General features: G+C 44.4%; 1 protein-coding gene across 12 annotated transcripts in view; it reads right to left on the bottom strand.

The window, feature by feature from the left end:
* Positions 1-5614: 5614 nt before the first annotated feature.
* Positions 5615-17321, bottom strand: part of huwe1 (HECT, UBA and WWE domain containing E3 ubiquitin protein ligase 1) — a 52690-nt gene continuing 40983 nt past the window's right edge. For 9 of the 12 annotated variants that reach the window (XM_017487014.3, XM_017487018.3, XM_017487023.3 and 6 more), the window contains 19 exons: positions 16794-17203; positions 16062-16704; positions 15147-15825; positions 13732-13823; positions 13451-13607; positions 13234-13366; positions 12500-12702; positions 11611-11864; positions 10347-10449; positions 9979-10128; positions 9649-9894; positions 9172-9289; positions 8934-9074; positions 8473-8760; positions 8062-8167; positions 7592-7709; positions 7274-7455; positions 6727-6917; positions 5615-6497 (listed from right to left, as the gene is read on the bottom strand). In XM_017487014.3, coding sequence (XP_017342503.1) covers positions 6395-6497; positions 6727-6917; positions 7274-7455; positions 7592-7709; positions 8062-8167; positions 8473-8760; positions 8934-9074; positions 9172-9289; positions 9649-9894; positions 9979-10128; positions 10347-10449; positions 11611-11864; positions 12500-12702; positions 13234-13366; positions 13451-13607; positions 13732-13823; positions 15147-15825; positions 16062-16704; positions 16794-17203 — 4317 coding nt within the window. In that variant the 3' untranslated portion in view covers positions 5615-6394. The remainder of the gene's footprint in view (positions 6498-6726; positions 6918-7273; positions 7456-7591; positions 7710-8061; positions 8168-8472; positions 8761-8933; positions 9075-9171; positions 9290-9648; positions 9895-9978; positions 10129-10346; positions 10450-11610; positions 11865-12499; positions 12703-13233; positions 13367-13450; positions 13608-13731; positions 13824-15146; positions 15826-16061; positions 16705-16793; positions 17204-17321) is intronic. The other 3 variants (XM_017487020.3, XM_017487025.3, XM_017487024.3) reach the window with 2 other exon arrangements.

The raw sequence follows: 17321 nt of genomic DNA, 5'->3' as shown, positions 1-17321 counted from the left end.
AGCTGTTCTTGGGTCTGGATGCTCAGATGTTATTTATTAATAAAAGCAAGAAAAGAACGAAAAGAAATTTGGACATTTATATTTTCTTCTGTTTTTAGTAGAGTCGAGAGGATGAAAGAGGAGACACCGCCTACAGTCCCCATCAGCATGCTTCCTGCAGAGACTGAGGCTGAAGGACGTGTCCAGGAGGGTCCGGAGTGCCAACAGAGGAGATAGAGGGCCACACCATATCCGTCCTCCAGACCAGGAGAGGACGAGGGACAGGAACAGACAGTGGAGCATAAAGGGGACACAAGGAGACACAACACCTCATGCCTCAGAGGAGCCAGGAGGTGGGTGAAATGGACCTGAGGTGAGACACAGTCCAGCAGCTTCCATACTGTTTCCCCAAGAAAAGCCCCTGGATTACATTTGTGTGTGTGTGTGTGTTTGGGGGGTGTAACATACTCTCCGGTACAAATTTTCAGACGGTTTTCTTTTTTGTGACAGAACTGTCAGGATGATCCGTCAGCATGCTAAGGCGAAGAAGTTTGCTTGGGTAGAGCTGAAGCCCGACACGTTCCTGGTGTACGCGGGCCTTTAAGTGGCACTTCTGAAACTGCCAAAATTTAGAGACTGCTGGAGGAAGGGATCACACCCAAGCGTACATTTTCCTGCTTCTCTCATGACCGAGAGACAGGTTCATGGTAATAAGCAGAACTGTTCACATGAACAGCTCAGAACATGACATTGAAAATGACAGAAAAGGGCACCCCGGAGTATTCGCCCCTCCAGCCACTGTATGCCACTATAAAAAACATATCGATGAAAGAATGGTGGCTACAAAAGCCATAATTGGACTCTGACTGTACATGAAGGCCAAGCTAACTAAGTGGGGTGTGAAGCTGTTTGCGCTTGCAGACTCTAGCAATGGGTACACCAGCAATTTTGCCATTTACACTGGAAAGAGCTGCTTCATTTCAGGGCAGGGTCTCTCATATGATGATGTCAGCAGCCTCATGGATAAATCATTCTTAGGGAGAGGTTATCATTTGTATGTTGATCAGTTCTACACCAGCCCGAAGCTTTTTAGAGACTTGTATGCCAACGGTTTTGTGGCATGTGGTACATTCTGTGACTTGTGCATGGATTTACATAAAACAAACAAGCAAACAAACAAACAAACAAACAAACAAACAAAAGATGCACAGACATCACAGAAGCCCAGGGGTTCAATACAACGGATCGGACATCAGGAACTGTTGTTTGGGAAACAGATGGACACAAGAGAAGCATCTGTGTGCTCTACAAAACACTAAGCCTTTGTTAGAGACACAGTCAAAAAATAAACAAACAAAAGTATGAAAAGATGTACCGCTATATTTTGAACAAAAAGATGTGTCTGTCATCTGAGACAGTGCCCATGTCTCACAGCCAGTTCATGGAGGAGTTGTCTGCAGAGCTGTGATGTGCAACACAGTGGGGAACAGTGCTTACCCGAATGGATGAGGTGGAGGGAAGTTCCTCATTTGAGCGACGGAGGTCAGCAAATGAGGGATTCATAAGTTTACCCCCCCACCCCACTAATGTAGTGTTACCTTCTTGAGCCTCAATGAATGTTTGCACCTTTTGTAAAGTGGTCAAATATGCAGAAGATGCTGAAAAAGCAAAGAACGTGCAGGACCTGGAGGAGTTTTCTGAAGAACGGTGAACAGTTTAACTGCTCAGGACAAACAAGGGACTCATGAACAACTCTCACAAAACATAAAAACAGTCATTGATCATCCAGGTAACAACACAAACTGTTAAGAATCAAGCGTATGCAACAGGTTCATGTGTGTAAATTCAGTCATTATTGTGTCTTGTGGACTATATGTAAATAATTTTTACGATCCACCTCTTTTTCTTTTTAATTCAAGTTTTGCAGATTCGACAAGGCGTATGTAAACTTCTGACCTCAACTTGTACATAAAAGATCATTTACTGAAGTCCATGTCCGCACAAAACGCCACAAAAAAACAGAACGTTCAATACTCCATGAAACTGTCTCAGCACAATATCTGCATGAAGGCAATTAAAAACGATGAAGTCCATTAAGCTAATGAACTCATTTTGCAGTAATACTGTATGAGCCTCATAATTTCCCTCATCAGGACAGCTCATGATTTATACTCAGCGCAGCATAAACACGCCCGTTTTACACCAAGCGTTATGACCGCCTCTCAGAAATGTCTCATGAATGAATGAGAGCCTATACTCTCCCTCTCTTTCGCATTCGCTCCATCTTTCCTTCAGTAATACATCTCGGCTCCATTTGCATTATTTATAATAAACTAGTCAATAATTATTGAGCAGAAACCGCATAAATCTGCATTATTTAGATGACAAAGGAAAGTAAACAGTTCTTATGCAACCTCAAAGGGACTCGTGCATTTGGTGAAAATTATCCAACACACTTTCAGGGGAAATACTTTGACATATGTTGAAGCAATAAGCGATAATGCAGCACACTTACAATGGTAGCGCTCAAGCAGAAGCTCTCCCTCTGCTGGTGAAGCGCGTTCAGTGCAGTCTGTGATTCATGGGTCAACTCATACAGGATATTTTAGAATATTTCTCCAGGCTCAGCATGTATTTTAAACGCAGCGGATTTAAATGCTACAGGTTTGATGTAAAGCGTCTACACCACGCTTCCTGACAAAAATAATGTGCTAATAAAAATGCAAATCCCCAACGGCCCACTGCAGGCAGGTGCAGCACGTGCGGGACAAATTGGATGTCTGTACAAGCTGGAGCTGAGCTGGGACTGTAATTATTTAAAACTTAGAGGAAAACTCCAGCTTTTCCTTATAAGCACATTACATACGTTTATATTGCGAGATTTTAGACGTTTAGTCATTTTCTCACCATTTTCTAATGACGTTCAATGTCCTTAATGAGAAATTTCAATTATTAGTGTTGCAAAATTTTCCATACTTAGATTTTTTTTTTTTTCAGATAGGCTTTAAGAACACCTTTGAGGAGATAAGAAGTATTGAAATCATTCTTGGCTGAACCGGGAAGCTGCTGCAAGCTTGCGACACTGTTGCCACACTTGTTAACAAATTCAAAAAGACTGGAAGTTTTGTGGTCCAACAGAGAAGTGGACGTCCATGAACATCCACTGGCGAAGGCATAACCAACATGGTGCTGGCAAGCATAGGCCCATATATATATATATATATATATATATATATATATATATTATATTATATATATATATATATATATATTATATTATATATATATATATATATATATATATATATATATATATATATATATATATATATATATATATATATATATATATATATATATATATATATATATATATATATGGAGACTTTTCGGGAAACCCTGTAGAAGCAGAGGAGACTCAGTGTTCCAGAATGCAATGCAGTTACACAACACAGCTGTGCAGAGTTGTCACAGCATGCCACAACCTCTCATCAGGGTATGCAACTGGACACGCCAACCAATCAGGGTTCACCAAAGAGCACTGCAGAATCGCAATTGCGGACAGGGCTCTAGCATGTCTCACTCAGCATGCCACGTTTACCCATAATCCCCCTCTCTGCATCGCAACATAAAAAGATGCGTTAACGCAGAAGTATAAACCAGGTTTTTTCCCGAGACTTAGCTCGGCTAGTTGATCCACAAGATGATTGGTTTGATATTGGTATTAGAAGGAAAGTTGGAGCTTTGGAAGCTGATCTGTTTGAACAGAGTGTACAGATGAGGAGGTGACCGTGCTGAATAGAGCACTGCTGCATCGCTCTGTAAGTAGAGATGAAGCAAGGGCTAGTTCACACTAGCTTCGTTATCAGCAGGGAGACAAAGGGCAATGTAGAAAACCGTGATAAAAGGAGTTTTTCCCCCCTTTTCTTTTTAACCACAAGCCCACAATTATCAATACAAACATTCAAGGTGGATTCGTCCTTTAAAATGCAAAGTGAGAGCACCGCTGTTGAAATTATATGTATGCATTATTGATTGTCTTTTAGGAAAAAGGAGGCGGGGCTAATCAGATTGTTCTCGATGGGGGTTGAGCCAACTTCCAAATGGACGCCTGATATTAACCAGTTCCACAGTATGGCAAAACTACTCATTAAAATTTGACTAAAAGTATCTTAAATGATATACGATGACCAAGTTTATAAACACTACCCTTAAAAGGGGGGGAAAAACATTCATTTCCCAGCATAAAAAAAAAAAGAACAGCGATTTTGATTAAACTCAGAGGGAGGCCAAAACAAGTTATATGATCCACAGAGAGACGACGAACACACTGTTAAGGAACAAAGGGGTTGAGATAAATTTAGCGTTCCAATAAATCTAAACTCTTAAGATGATATTTAGTTGGGAGGATAATCAGGCAATACGTTTCAATAAACTCCCTCTCCAACCTTGAATTTAATGGGACTCTCAGAGACACCAGCCAGGCTTAGTGGAGCCATGCTGTCTATTTGAGCACGTATTAAAGAGAAATAAGGAGGTGGGAAAGCTGCTGTGGTCGAGCTTGCTGAGGAACCATCCTGAATGGCCAATTGAACGTTAGGGTGGCGCCCGGATGGCCAGGAGGCACAATTCACCACAACGTGTCAGTGAGACACACCCGGGGGGGGGGGGGGGGGGCAGACAGACAGAGAAAGAGAGAGGCAGAGAGAAACAGAGAGAGAGAGAGAGAGATAACACAGGGGCATGACCCCAGACCATGAGGAGGCGGGAGAGGTTTCTCTTGATAATCTGAAAGTGTGCGAGCGTGCATTGAGCATGATAAATGGTTGAGAGCTGCCGTGCTTGTGTATGTAAAGTGTGCTTGACCTCGCCCTGCCACTGTCTCATCTGGATCATCAGCAACCCACAGGGAATGGATGAAATCAGAGACCACATTAAAAGGATTACACACCATTTCTATGCCTGGCTAACTCAAGCCACATGGCAGCATAAAATGTTGGTCAGCTCTGCAACAAGTACACACCACGCATATGCCACATGTATCCAGGGGCGTGGCTGTGACCATCTCTCAGAAACACTGCCAAAAAAAAAAAGGGGTAAAAGCAGTGTAGCACAACGTAACGCAAACTGAACAAACTAAAGCGGTCTCAAATGGCAGAAAATACTGAAGAGATGTTTTGAGTACATCATTTAGATCGACACATTTTCCCTACAAAATATTTAAAATCGAATGTCTGAACTCGCCTAAAAGTAAAATCTCCTCGCATATAAGCATAACGTCAAACGAGACAGCTCACATCAACAAAAAGGAAACTTTAAAAGACAAACCTCCTGTCCGGGAACGGTTTCAACTTTGACCTACCCGAGAGGAACACAGAGCAGTATCGGGTGTCTCCCAGTCGTAGATGGGTTCCCTTTGCGTCTAGTTCCGCTCGAGGTTTCTCTGGTGTGCTGCTCAGTGAGGATCTGAATCTAGCTCAGGATTTCTATAAAGCTGCTTAGTGACAAGGTCTATGGTTAAGATGTGCTATACAAAGAAATTTTTAATCGAGTGTGCTTTTACCTGTAATTTGTGAAAGTATGTGATGCGCAATCAAACCTACAGGTTAAAACAATTTTAGTAGACACAATGATATCCATTTTATGCATTTATTTATGTAGCAATTTATTCTCTGTTTAGCTGCTGTTTCAGCAGTCATATAACCACGTCAGAAGGCGCGTGGTCCTCATCAGTCCTTCACTTTCGCTAATCTCTTTGTGATCCATCCCAAAAATACCACAAAAGTTGCCTAAAAATGTCATCTTTGAAAAGTCCCTGCATTTTTTTGTTTGCAAGTTCATCAAACTCTAAACTCCAGCCCCCTTCCCCCTCGCTTCCCATTTTCAAAGCTAGTGAGGTCACACATTAGCAACAGAGGACAAATCAATCTTCTCCATACCACCCTGAACTTTTATAACCAACCTTTTCACACACACAAGCAACCTTCTTATTTTAACAGCCAGAGAGAAACAAAACTGATTAAACAATAAACTCCCAAACCTTTTTTTTTTTTCCTTTTTTTTTTTTTTTTTTTAAACAGAGAAAACAAACTAAATGGGAAAATGTCTTTGTATTAGTCCATGTAAATCCTCCAAGACTGTCTCAGGCCGGCATTTTTAATTAGGATGGGAGACACACAAATATACCAAAAAAAATACAGTTCTGTGTGTCAATGAGAGGCTTTGTGTGTAGTAGGCAATGTCGATACACCTGTCTCGCTCGCTTGCTCGGTCGTCCTTTTACATGGATTAGAAAGAAGTAGGTCTTGGCCGTCTCTACGATAGTGTGAATATGTTTGTGTGTGTCATAAGTTAACGTTATGCGAGTCTAAATCAGTGTCGGGTGTGTGCACGCGTATCGGATTGAGGAAAGTCCTTAGGCCAGTCCGAAGCCCTCTGAGCATTCCTGAATGGCCAGCAGCAGCATGTGTCTCAACTTCTCGTAGCTCTCGTAGGCTGGGAGATCCAGCTGGTTAAAGCTGTGAAGAGGAGACGGACCACAAGGCCGTTAACAATTTCACCTCAAATGATGAACATGCATCAATAGTTTTCAGAGCTGTCACCATAAAATGTTCATCATAGACGTCGTTGGAAGATTTTTTTTTTTTTTTTAAAAAGTACGAGAGCTACAACAACTTGCTCTCATAAAAATCTCATTGATTTTTGTCTGTATGGCCTATACATGATTTTTTTTTAAAAAAAGCTTACCAAGTGTGTGCAGACGGCAGGCGGTCGGTGGAGCGGTCATCGCGGTGAATCTGAAACTTCTGGATGCCGTTCATACCCTCCAGTGCGGCGAAGCCCTGCAGAGGCACTTTGGACGTGCCTGTGACAAACTGCAGAAACTTGGCACGGTCTGCCTGGTCAAAGGAGCGCAGTGCCCGCCAGAACCACTGGATCTGCACACACAGACAGAGATTAACTCCTGAACTACCCAGCTCGCAAATTTAGGGTGGATGACCCATCAATTTACACATTTGCTGAGAATATATAATTATTATTATTTGCCTCTTGAACTATAATTTGCTTGTAAATTCGACTCTGAGAAGTAAATCTCATCAGCTTAGCACGCATAACAGAACCAGATTTTACTCCAATTGATATTCGTCTCAACTTACCAGTTTTTAATGGCGCGGTTCCTGTTCTCTACTGCATTCCATCTCATAATCTTATTTCATAATTGCAAAGTGAATCGATTCGACAGCTCTACTACCAACAAGCTGCTGCAGTCTAAACCCTGAATGCGTAGACCTACTTGGATAGAGCTGGACTGGTACTTGTGGTACTCAGTATTGGCCTTAAGATCGTCGATGTCGATGTTCGGTAGGCCTGAGATGAGCAGCTCCAGCTCCTGCTCTGTGAAGATAGAGATGAGCCTCTTGGGGATGATCTCATAGAAGCCCTCCAGAAAGGCTGCCAGCTGTTTACGAATCGCACCTTCGGCCGCAACAGGAGAAAGCAAATCCGTAATTAGGTTATACAGATTTTATACGCAGGGTTCTGATCACGCTTCCTGATTCGCTGAAAACCTGCAGAAATGTGCTGACGCCAGTGTTGCGGATGCAAAGCTCACCGGTCATCTTCATCTGGCAGACCAGGTGCACATACTCCTTCTTGTTCTCTTCAGTCACCAGGATGTTGGCCCCGTTGGGCTTTAGATCCCTCACCTCACACACTCCAAACTCCTGAACCTGCAAAAGAAAAGGAAATGAATGAGTCCATCTAAATACCCAGTGGTATCGGTGTCTACATACACTACCGGTCAAAAGTTTAGACACTTTTTCTTTTTTTCTTTTCTTTATTTCTTGAGGAATTTCACCGAGATGCTTTTTAAACAGTATTAAAGGAGTTCCCACCTACGCTGGACACTTATTGGCTGCTTTTCGGAAAATATTTCCCTCCAAGCCATCGGTTTAAAAAACAAAAATTTGTAAATAAAATGTTAGTTTTCTAATGAAAGAAATGAATACGTTGGCACAATTACATTTTTGTCTACAACACCGATTTCAAACGTTTCAGTCATCAGGTTTTTATAAGCAGTACCTCAGTGCTGAATGTCAGCTCATAGCCCAGTGTGGACACGTCGTTCTCCAGCAGGTAGACCAGGCCTTGGAAGAAAGGATAATCCTCACTCTCCATGTCGGTGTACCTACGGAAAATATCAACATGGCGGCTTAGCCGTAACACGAGGCTAGTGGGTGCAACGAAACTGTTTTGTTAATGAAAATTCTACACTCATAGTCCAAGTAGCAGTCGAACACCCGAAAATGTAAAACGTGTACAAAAATAAAATATGTATGGCTTAGTGTGATATTTCATGTTAACAATTATGACTTAAATACCAAACTGTGTAATTAGAATCAGTCATCCAAGAATAGTAAAAAAGTTTTTTAAAAAAACCCATGTTTTTGAGTAAAACAGTGAAACGTTTATTATGAAGTGAAACCAGTCTACCTAACGCTCTTCCCCAGGATGTGTTTGTAGAAGCTGCGTGTGAAGTAGCACTCCAGCAGTCGGTTATCGTACACAGCCTTGGCCACCACGCGCCCCACAAATTTGAAATAGCTGAGATGGTTGGGATTGCAGTGAGAAGACGGGTTGATGGTGTAGGTGACCCGGTCTCCGGGTGACGTGCGGAACAGAGCGTACATGGGGTTAAACATTTCTCTGGAGATGATCATGTACCACTCTCTCAACAGACCACCAGCATCCTGCCCCTCTTCCCCTTCAAACACAATGTACCTGAAGGAGTTCAAAAAGAGCGGTGTGAGCAAGAGCGAGTTCAAGAAGTTATTCTTCATATGGGATTTGGTGTGTGTGTGTTCTCTCGGGTTATGAAACACACTGGAATAATACAGTTGTTTGCTCAGTAATTAGTGAAGTTTAATAGAGCAGCTCCCTAATTAAGCACTCACAGTCTGTTCTTCATGTCCTCTGGGCTCTTGCGGTGCAGCTCTCTGTAGGAGTCCTCAAAGACATGGTCTCTCCTCACATGAACAGCCATGTCCTCCTTCCTCAGACCCTCATCCAGGCGCTCCAGTTCCTGACGGAAATACCTGAGGCGCGCGCGCACACACACACACACACACACATTAGCCCAAAGACCAGAGCCTGCGGGAAAACCACTACAGAGCAGAGGCATTGGTGACTTACTTGCGCTTGACATCAAAGTCAAGAATACGAATGTAGTCCACCAGGACAGCAAAGGGGCCGTCAGCCAGGTGTGTGGTGGACTGGCGCAGGATCTGGTTAAGCACGGTTCTGTGGGTCTCTGTTTCAGAAAGCGAAAAAAAGCGAGCTCATCATTATAACAATAACCATCGATGATCAGTGATTATTAGACGTGACAGTTAGCACAAAGAACATTTAAAAAGGTTTTTTTTCCTTCTTTTTTTGTATTCTGACAAATCCAGTCTCCTCTGCTACACGGTTCACAGCAGAACTTAAAACAATGCGAGTGAGGAAAAGAAAAAAAAACAACCAAAATCCTCGCTGAACAAATATATAAAAGGAAATGAAGATAACACTTTCTAGGAAGAGCTGACCTGTAAGTTCTTGTTTCCCCCCTCTCAACAGGACATTCGGGATAAGCTCTGATTGATATCGCCGTGATGTACGTGCTGAACTTACCAGCGAAACGGAGAAACTTTTGGGTGTCTGGAGGCAAGTTGGAGGAGATGTGCATGGAGGACGGCTCTCGGGAGAAGAACGGGTCGAGCGACGACGGGGTGGCGGGTGTGAGCGGGGCGGGGGAGAGCGGAGGCGGCTCGTCTTTGATGTGGGACAATTGGCTCTCTCGAGTGTCTCGCACGGGCGGTTTGCTCTCGCGCTCTGTAGCATGCACCAGAAAGAAGGCCTCCACTGCCGGCTGCAAGACTTTGAAAACAAATCGCAGTGCGAATTAAAAAAATCTGCTTACGTTATTTCGTAAGTAAGGCGTGTACGGTGCTTTGTGTTTACCCAGAACGGCATGCTGATCGTGTGACTCCTCCAGCTCTTTGAGGCACTCGCCCAGCATGTCCCACAGCTCGTCCAACAAGAGCTGCTCGCTCAGCAGTGGCAAGTCGGGTAGCCGCTCCTCCTGCTCCTGCTGACTACTGGGCTCCTCACCTGAACATAAGTTCCTTAAACTTTACCTTTTTGTTTTTTTCTAAAACCACAAACAACTAAATCAGGTAATAGTAGAATTAAATTCTAATAAATGAATTCTAAAGCCACTGCCTAAATTTATAACCATACAACAGAATGTCCTCATTCAACGGAAAACATGAAAGGGTACTGCCCTGAAATGTTGGTTAGATTTCACCCAATGCAGTGGAAAAACTCACCTGATGGGGCCTGGTCCTGCTCCAGAGGCGAGGGCTGGTCCACATCCATGGGAGAGTCATCCCTCTGTGCTGCTGGGGGCTCTGCCGCCGAATGCATCTCCGACTAGACCAGATAATTAAAAAATAAAAAAAATAAAAAAAACAGAACAAGATGAGATTCCACATAAAAAAAAAGAAGCATGTTTAATAAGGGAACGTGGATGGATTTAATGTTAACAACGGTGTACATCCTTAGTGAGGGCACCATGCATTAAAGGGAAACGATCAGGAGAGGTGCTGGGGCGGGGGCCAAAGCACTCAGCCATAAAAGCCAGCCAAAAATCAACACGCAAGACTGGGAAGCTGAAAGCACATTCAAAATTCAGAACACCACAAAAGCCATAACACGTACACAAACACCAGGCCGTCGGTTGCTTTTGCATGTACGATGCAGTGAACGTTTAAGAAAACGTGTGGAACAGACCGCAGAGTCGTGTGGTGGAATAAGAGCAATTAACCGTGGGTGGAGGCAGGAACGTGGTAGGAAACATCAATCTGGTGTACGAACCATACAGAACACTCGTAGGTGCATAGAAGTGGTTCTCAAAGTGGGGTCCGTGAAGCATAGCCAGGAAGTCCATGATTTTAAACATTTTCGTACAGTGGTGAAAATCACAATCCATCACTGTCAGACTTAGAGTTATTTTCGAGTGTTGTAGTTATTATCCTGTTTGACTGTTCACACGAATTCAACGTTTAATCCAAACCTCGATAACCCGCAAACAAGGTCAGCCTATAAACGATGTCTCGAATATAATGGCAATTTTAATAAAAATGTGCTCCGTGAGTGGAACGAATAAAAATAAATAACCCAAAAAAAAATTGAAAATTAAATAAAAGCTCTATGGCTCAAATGAATAGCCAAAGTATTATTATGTTTTGGATTATCTTCATAAAACAAGCAAAAAAATAAATCTGTGCTGAGGAAGGCCGTGACATTTACGTTAAGAGTTAATTGGATCCCTGGCTGCAGAACGTTCGAGAACCCCTTGTGTATATAGACTGCTGTACTCGAGGTGGGCGATAATCAAATGTTACACAGCACTGTCGAGTTTTACTAAATATTTTTGCTAAAATATATGTTTTTATTCCTGACCACAAACGAAAACATTTTTAGTCCAATTTTCCGGCTCAATTATTATTCCATCTGCATACTAAGGTGTTACGTGATGTGGCGAGTAGTGTGAGTGGCAGTGTGCCTGCTATAAATGCGGCCCATGCTAACCGTGGCAGAGCTGGCAGGCGGGTTGCTGCTTGCAGCAGTGCTGGGGACATGGCCAGCCGCAACAGACGATCCAGAAGCAGCGACAGCGGAAGTGGAGGAGGAGGAGGAGGAGGAGGACGCAGAGGGCGGGGCAGCCTGCTGGAGGCGGCGTGCCCGCTGCCCCTCTCTCACCATCTGAATAATGGCGTCTGCTTCGGCTTCCAGTTGGCGAACTGCAGCCTGAATGCTACTGGTAGAGCTCAGACTACTGGAACCTGCAAGTACAGAGCAGACAGCACACACAATCGATATTAGAGTCAGAACCCGCAGATCTGTTACTACACATCAGAGCTAGACCTGAGACGATAAGTACTTAGGTACGCCTTAATCACTTAGACTATGTTTGTTTTGTGGGAGATTACTACAGCAGTGCTGGTTCAGTAAATCAGTATCTGGACTACTGATCAGAATATTCAGAGTTAGAATTAAGGTACTGCCAAGCTGTCACCGTTGGACCCTATGGCATAGCCCTTAACTTTTAATTAATTGCTCAGTTCAGTTAAGTAAGTAAGTCACCTCGGATAAAAGTGTCTACCAAATGAATACTTAGAAAATGAAATAAGTGTAAACATATAATATGAATGAAACGTTTCTAAACCAATAAGAACCTAATTAGAAAAGTCACATGTTTAATTGGCTTTACATTTACATTTATAGTATTTGGCAAATGCCCTTATCCAGGGCGACTTACCTTTCTCATTTATACAGCTTATGAGTTGAGGGTACGGCTTTGGTTCAAGGGTCTAGCAATGGCAGCGGTATTTGTACTTAACACTCTGGACAACCGTCCAACGTCTTTAACCTTTAACGGTGTAAATTTCCGTTTCCCCGCATGTTTACTCTCACTCACTCAGTCTTCCAGTCTGCTTGGCCTTCTTGTTGGCGCGGCGCGTGTCCTCCCTCAGCTGGATGATGACCTGTAGCACTCGCAGGAAGAATTTCTGCGTGGAGGTCTTAGAGGTAAGTGAGCTCATGCAGGGCAGCTGGAGCTCCCGGCCACCCAACGTACGCTTCTGAGCGGCCACGATCACCACGCTCTCGGATCCGTCGAACCTGCAAGCAGGTCATTGGGAGTTTAGTCAGCGCAGTCCTACAGTGATGTTTCTGGCTAGAGGATGTCGGCGTTTTTCGAGCTGTAATGTAGGAGGCGTGCCTCGGGACAGCGAGGAAAAGTCGCGGAAGTCAACACGGTTTTTACTTTTAAAAGACAGGCGGATGGATATTATGCTTAGGGGACAAAAAAGGCCAGGTTTGTTAACATGGGAACAGTTACTGCATTCAAACATCAATAACTGCTTTATTCTAGTCAGGATAACTCATTTAAATGATCAGTTTGTTAAATTACTTTATTTTGATTACATTTCGGGAAATGGAACAGAGTAAACTCGTTACAAAATATTGCTGGCAAAAATAATGCCACTGTGTATTTTAACGTATTACAAGTGGATTTATTGCTCTGTTTCAATATCTTTTGCAAGGTATACCTGTCTTTTTTTTTTTCTTTTCAACGCAGTAAAGGTATATGCTTTGCGAATGGCCTCTGACAGGGGAGAAAATAAATAAATTAGGCTCTAAATATCTCACCTGCTGGTCATTTTGCCCTTGAGGCGAGCAGTGATGGAGGGGTCTTCATGAGCCGCCTCTGGAGACTGAGCATCAGCCCGTGCTCTCTTCTGCTGCTCCAGGTTATACTCCCGCAACTCCGCCAGTAAAGTGCCTAAACACACGAACAAAACAAGACGTGTAAAGTGGGTACTTTAAGCTACGCCGCTAACGAGTTAAAGAGCACTGCTGTACTAACCGATTTGTTTGCAGAGCGTGTAGCCTAGGTGGCGGGCTCCGCTGAGCAGCAGTCTGAGCACGGTGTCTCGGGTCGGGCTGTCCCCTCTAGACAGCTGCAGGAGGATGTTGGCTGCGTCCTCCAAGCCCTCCTCTGAACACGAGTGGGATGTCAGCACCTGGTGGAGAACGAACACAACATAGGGGTCTCAATCGCATTGCTGTTGCTGGGTCAGAGAAACCTAGTAAGTTAGATGTAAAGGTCAAGCGTGTGTGCATGGGTGGATGTAAATTGTCACAAACCTCTACAGAGAGCTGCAGCTGTTTCTCCGTTAGTCCGGTGGAGGCCAACTTGGTGTCGGCGTCTGTGCTGCTCCCGCTTGCCTTCTGTTTGCCTGCAGCAAGAACAGATGTATTTACCTCGGCCATCAGATCATACCTTGGCAAAAAAAACACACCTTGGCAGGCATTTGAATAAATTGATGTAATGGAGACAGCACGGCTATTTCGGTGCATATACACAGAATTTCAGGGTCATTTTAGAATGAAAAGCAACACTAATGAGCATGATATAGGTCTATAATGAATCCCATTTCGACTGTGTTTTTCAATTTTTGCTAAATAATCAACTATGAAATTAGTGAGGCGTTAAATCAGGAGCTCTTCATTCAAATGTTTAAAGCACATCTATTATGGTTATTTTTTTATTTATTTACTTATTTTTTTAACCGTGCCTAATTTTGTCTCGTGCAATAGATTTACATGTATCCAAGGTTAAAAAACACTTTAAATGTGCTTATAATTTAAACAATGATCCGTTCTAAAGGATTCATTCTAAACTCCTCCTTTCAGAGAGTATATTCTGATCTGATTGGTCAGATGTCCCAGTCTGTTGTGATTAGTCTACCGCTGTCAGCATGTGTCGCAAAGGAAACGCCCACTACCATAACGGGTTTCCGCTCCGTCTGTTTGCGAGCAGCTGATGAAGACCAGAGACGGGTCTTTTATTACCCAATTACGTAGGTAGGTACAGGAAGTAAAGTCTGGAATCACTAACGGCTCGTTTCAGCTCTTCAGACTCGGTTCCTTCTTTTGGGAGTCAATAACCCTGTTTGTCGTGTGCTTTGATTTGTGAAACTTTGCAGATGTTTTTACATTCACAAACAGCTCTATAACGCACTACATGAATGGTAATATTTGAAAAACCATAATAGTTGCACTTTAAACAGCATGTGGTTGCATGTGGTTGCAATGTTTTTACATTCACAAACAGCTCTATAACGCACTACATGAATGGTAATATTTGAAAAACCATAATAGTTGCACTTTAAACAGCATGTGGTTGCATGTGGTTGCAATGTTTTTACATTCACAAACAGCTCTATAACGCACTACATGAATGGTAATATTTGAAAAACCATAATAGTTGCACTTTAAACAGCATGTGGTTGCATACGGTCTGATTTTGTTTATGTTCATCCATCACGAGATCCGCTCACAGTTAAAGTGCAGTCTTGTTTTGATTCGAGATCTATAGATTTTAAGAAATACAAGTATGTTTCCTGTAGATTTGAAATGAAAATGTAATAAAACTATGTTGTAACTGTGACATTATAATTGGAATCATTGTGATGCACAATTATAACTTCAGTTATATGTAAAATAATAATGATAAAAATAATTAACATATACAACTTTCTCTTCTATAGCCCTCGTACCAGCTGGGGTGCCTGTAGCTGCAGCGATTGTTGTTGTGACTGCAGAAGCGGTGGAGGCCGGTTGAGATGCGGGCACCGTTCCTGCTGTTGCGCCCTGGTTAGCTGCTGTTCCCACCGATCCGGCAGCAGCCTGAGCCGAGGGAGCTGCAGAAACAGCAGAGGGTACCTGAGGCACAGGGTGGCCGGCTGGCACCTCGGTGGCCTTGTTGTCGGGCAGAGCGATCGAGATGAGCGAGAGTAGACGCAGGAGCTTCTCGGTAAGCAGAGAGCTGCGGCGGATAACGGGGTGAGATAGCATGTTCATCAGTTGGCCCAGCGGAGATGCCTCCAAGCTCAACTGAGCTCCCTCAGCCTCGCCGGGTGCCCCCAGAGGCACGGTCTTCATGGAAGCCTTGCCTTTACGACTCACGTTCATGTTGTCCAGCTTGACTAATAGGTCCCAGAAGTCAGTGGAGATGCCCAAGGACTGTGGGGTTCCTGTACAGGAGCTGAGGGAGTTGTGGGTAGAGGAGGGGGTGTTGGCTGTACAAGAGATATTTGTCTGGCTACCACCGCCTGATCTGCAGCCTCCTACGGCTGTGGAGGCAGAACTACTACACAGGCGAGAGTCCAACTCGGAGGAGGAAGAGGATGACTGAAGGTCCTTGCAGCGCTGCTGCGTGAAGTGACTGGGGAAAACCTGTACAGAGGGGGATAAAATAATTTTATATCCATCTATATAGGAATATATAGCTTAGTAGGAAAAATGGTGGCTGACCAGAAGACTTTTGTGAAGGACAGTGTGAGAAGATTTTGGATTAAACTTGCTTTTTTCTTATAAAAATTTTGAGCCTACTCTGGGTTTTGTTACACCAGCAGCATAACAATGACTAAGGGCAGGAATTAAAATATAGATATAGAATACAAACATCTCACCTTGGCCAGTTGAATAAGGGTATCCAGTACATGTCGACAAACAACTGGGGCAGCTTGTGGGTGAATGTGCACTGTAGAACCTCCTCCTCCAGAGCAGCTGACTCCTGCTCCAGTTCCTGAAACTCCTCCTCCCAGGCCCGCCGAGCTCATGGCTCCCCCTGATGAGTGTCTGTCCGCATGCTTCCGGCCCGAGGCCCGCTGGATCTGGAAGATGTTGGTCCTACAGCCCAGTGCCGCATCCATGGACACGGACAGCCATGAGAGCTGGCTTGAGCTGCGTGACTCCACTCGGTTCAGCAGCTCCAGAGAGGAAGAGGACACTGAGGTTGAGGAGGAAGAGGCCTTGCTGGCACCGGATGACACCTGACCTTGTGCGCGTTTGCCTCGAGCCTCGTCAAGCCGGGCCGTCTCCAGACAGAGCTCGCTCTCGCTGCTGCGCTGAAGGATGGAGAGCAGGCTGCGGATCACCCAGCCACGTGTCTGCGAGTGGTAGCACAGGTTCCTGAGCACACGATGCAGCCTACTCGTGTTCAGCTTGGGTTCGTCCACAAACAGTAGCACTAGGAGGCATGACAGAGCCTCGTGGTCCAAGAGGAGACGCCCTCTGAGACGCAACAGGGAATCCACGTTAGAGCTAGGTGGGCTGCGAGCAAAGTTCACAGATGACAGATTAGTAAACAGCTGAGATTCACAACAACATGACAAAAAAAATATTAAAAAATGACCACCTACCCCCTACATACTGACCGACTGTGGCCGGAGCTGCCGCCCATCTGGAAGGTTCCGCCTCGCTGCACAGCCAGGCGAGTGTATTGCACGCCGCGGTTCCCACCGAGACGGCTAGTGAAGGCGGGTGAGCGCAGTATGGCTGAAAGGGCGGAGGAGGAACTGTGGCCAAATAAGCGTTCGTGCATCAGTTGCCTCTGACGAGCTTCCTGTTCCCGGCGCAGCGCCGCAGCCTCGGCCGCGATGTCCGGGGGCATGACTGCCAGCACACTGTCCTCCATATCCTCCAGAACAGAGCGCCGCAACTCAGACGGCAGCGTCTGGATGAATGTGACCGGGTCCAGGGGCTGGTCTCCCTGAGGCGGCTGCTGGGATTGATCACGCCGCTGCTGCTCTGCCCTCTGCTGAGCCAAAACCTGACCACACAAAAAAAATGTAAAAATAATGGAATCAAATCACTCAAACATTATTAACAGAACACTGCAGCTTGGAAAACACTGGACATTAACATTTATGCAAAATCCAACACTTTTT

This window comes from Ictalurus punctatus, chromosome 15 (genome assembly GCF_001660625.3).
Source record: "Ictalurus punctatus breed USDA103 chromosome 15, Coco_2.0, whole genome shotgun sequence".
Lineage (NCBI taxonomy): Eukaryota > Metazoa > Chordata > Actinopteri > Siluriformes > Ictaluridae > Ictalurus > Ictalurus punctatus.
The sequence above is the reverse complement of the archived record's forward strand: the minus strand, read 5'-3'. Positions and strand labels throughout refer to the sequence as shown.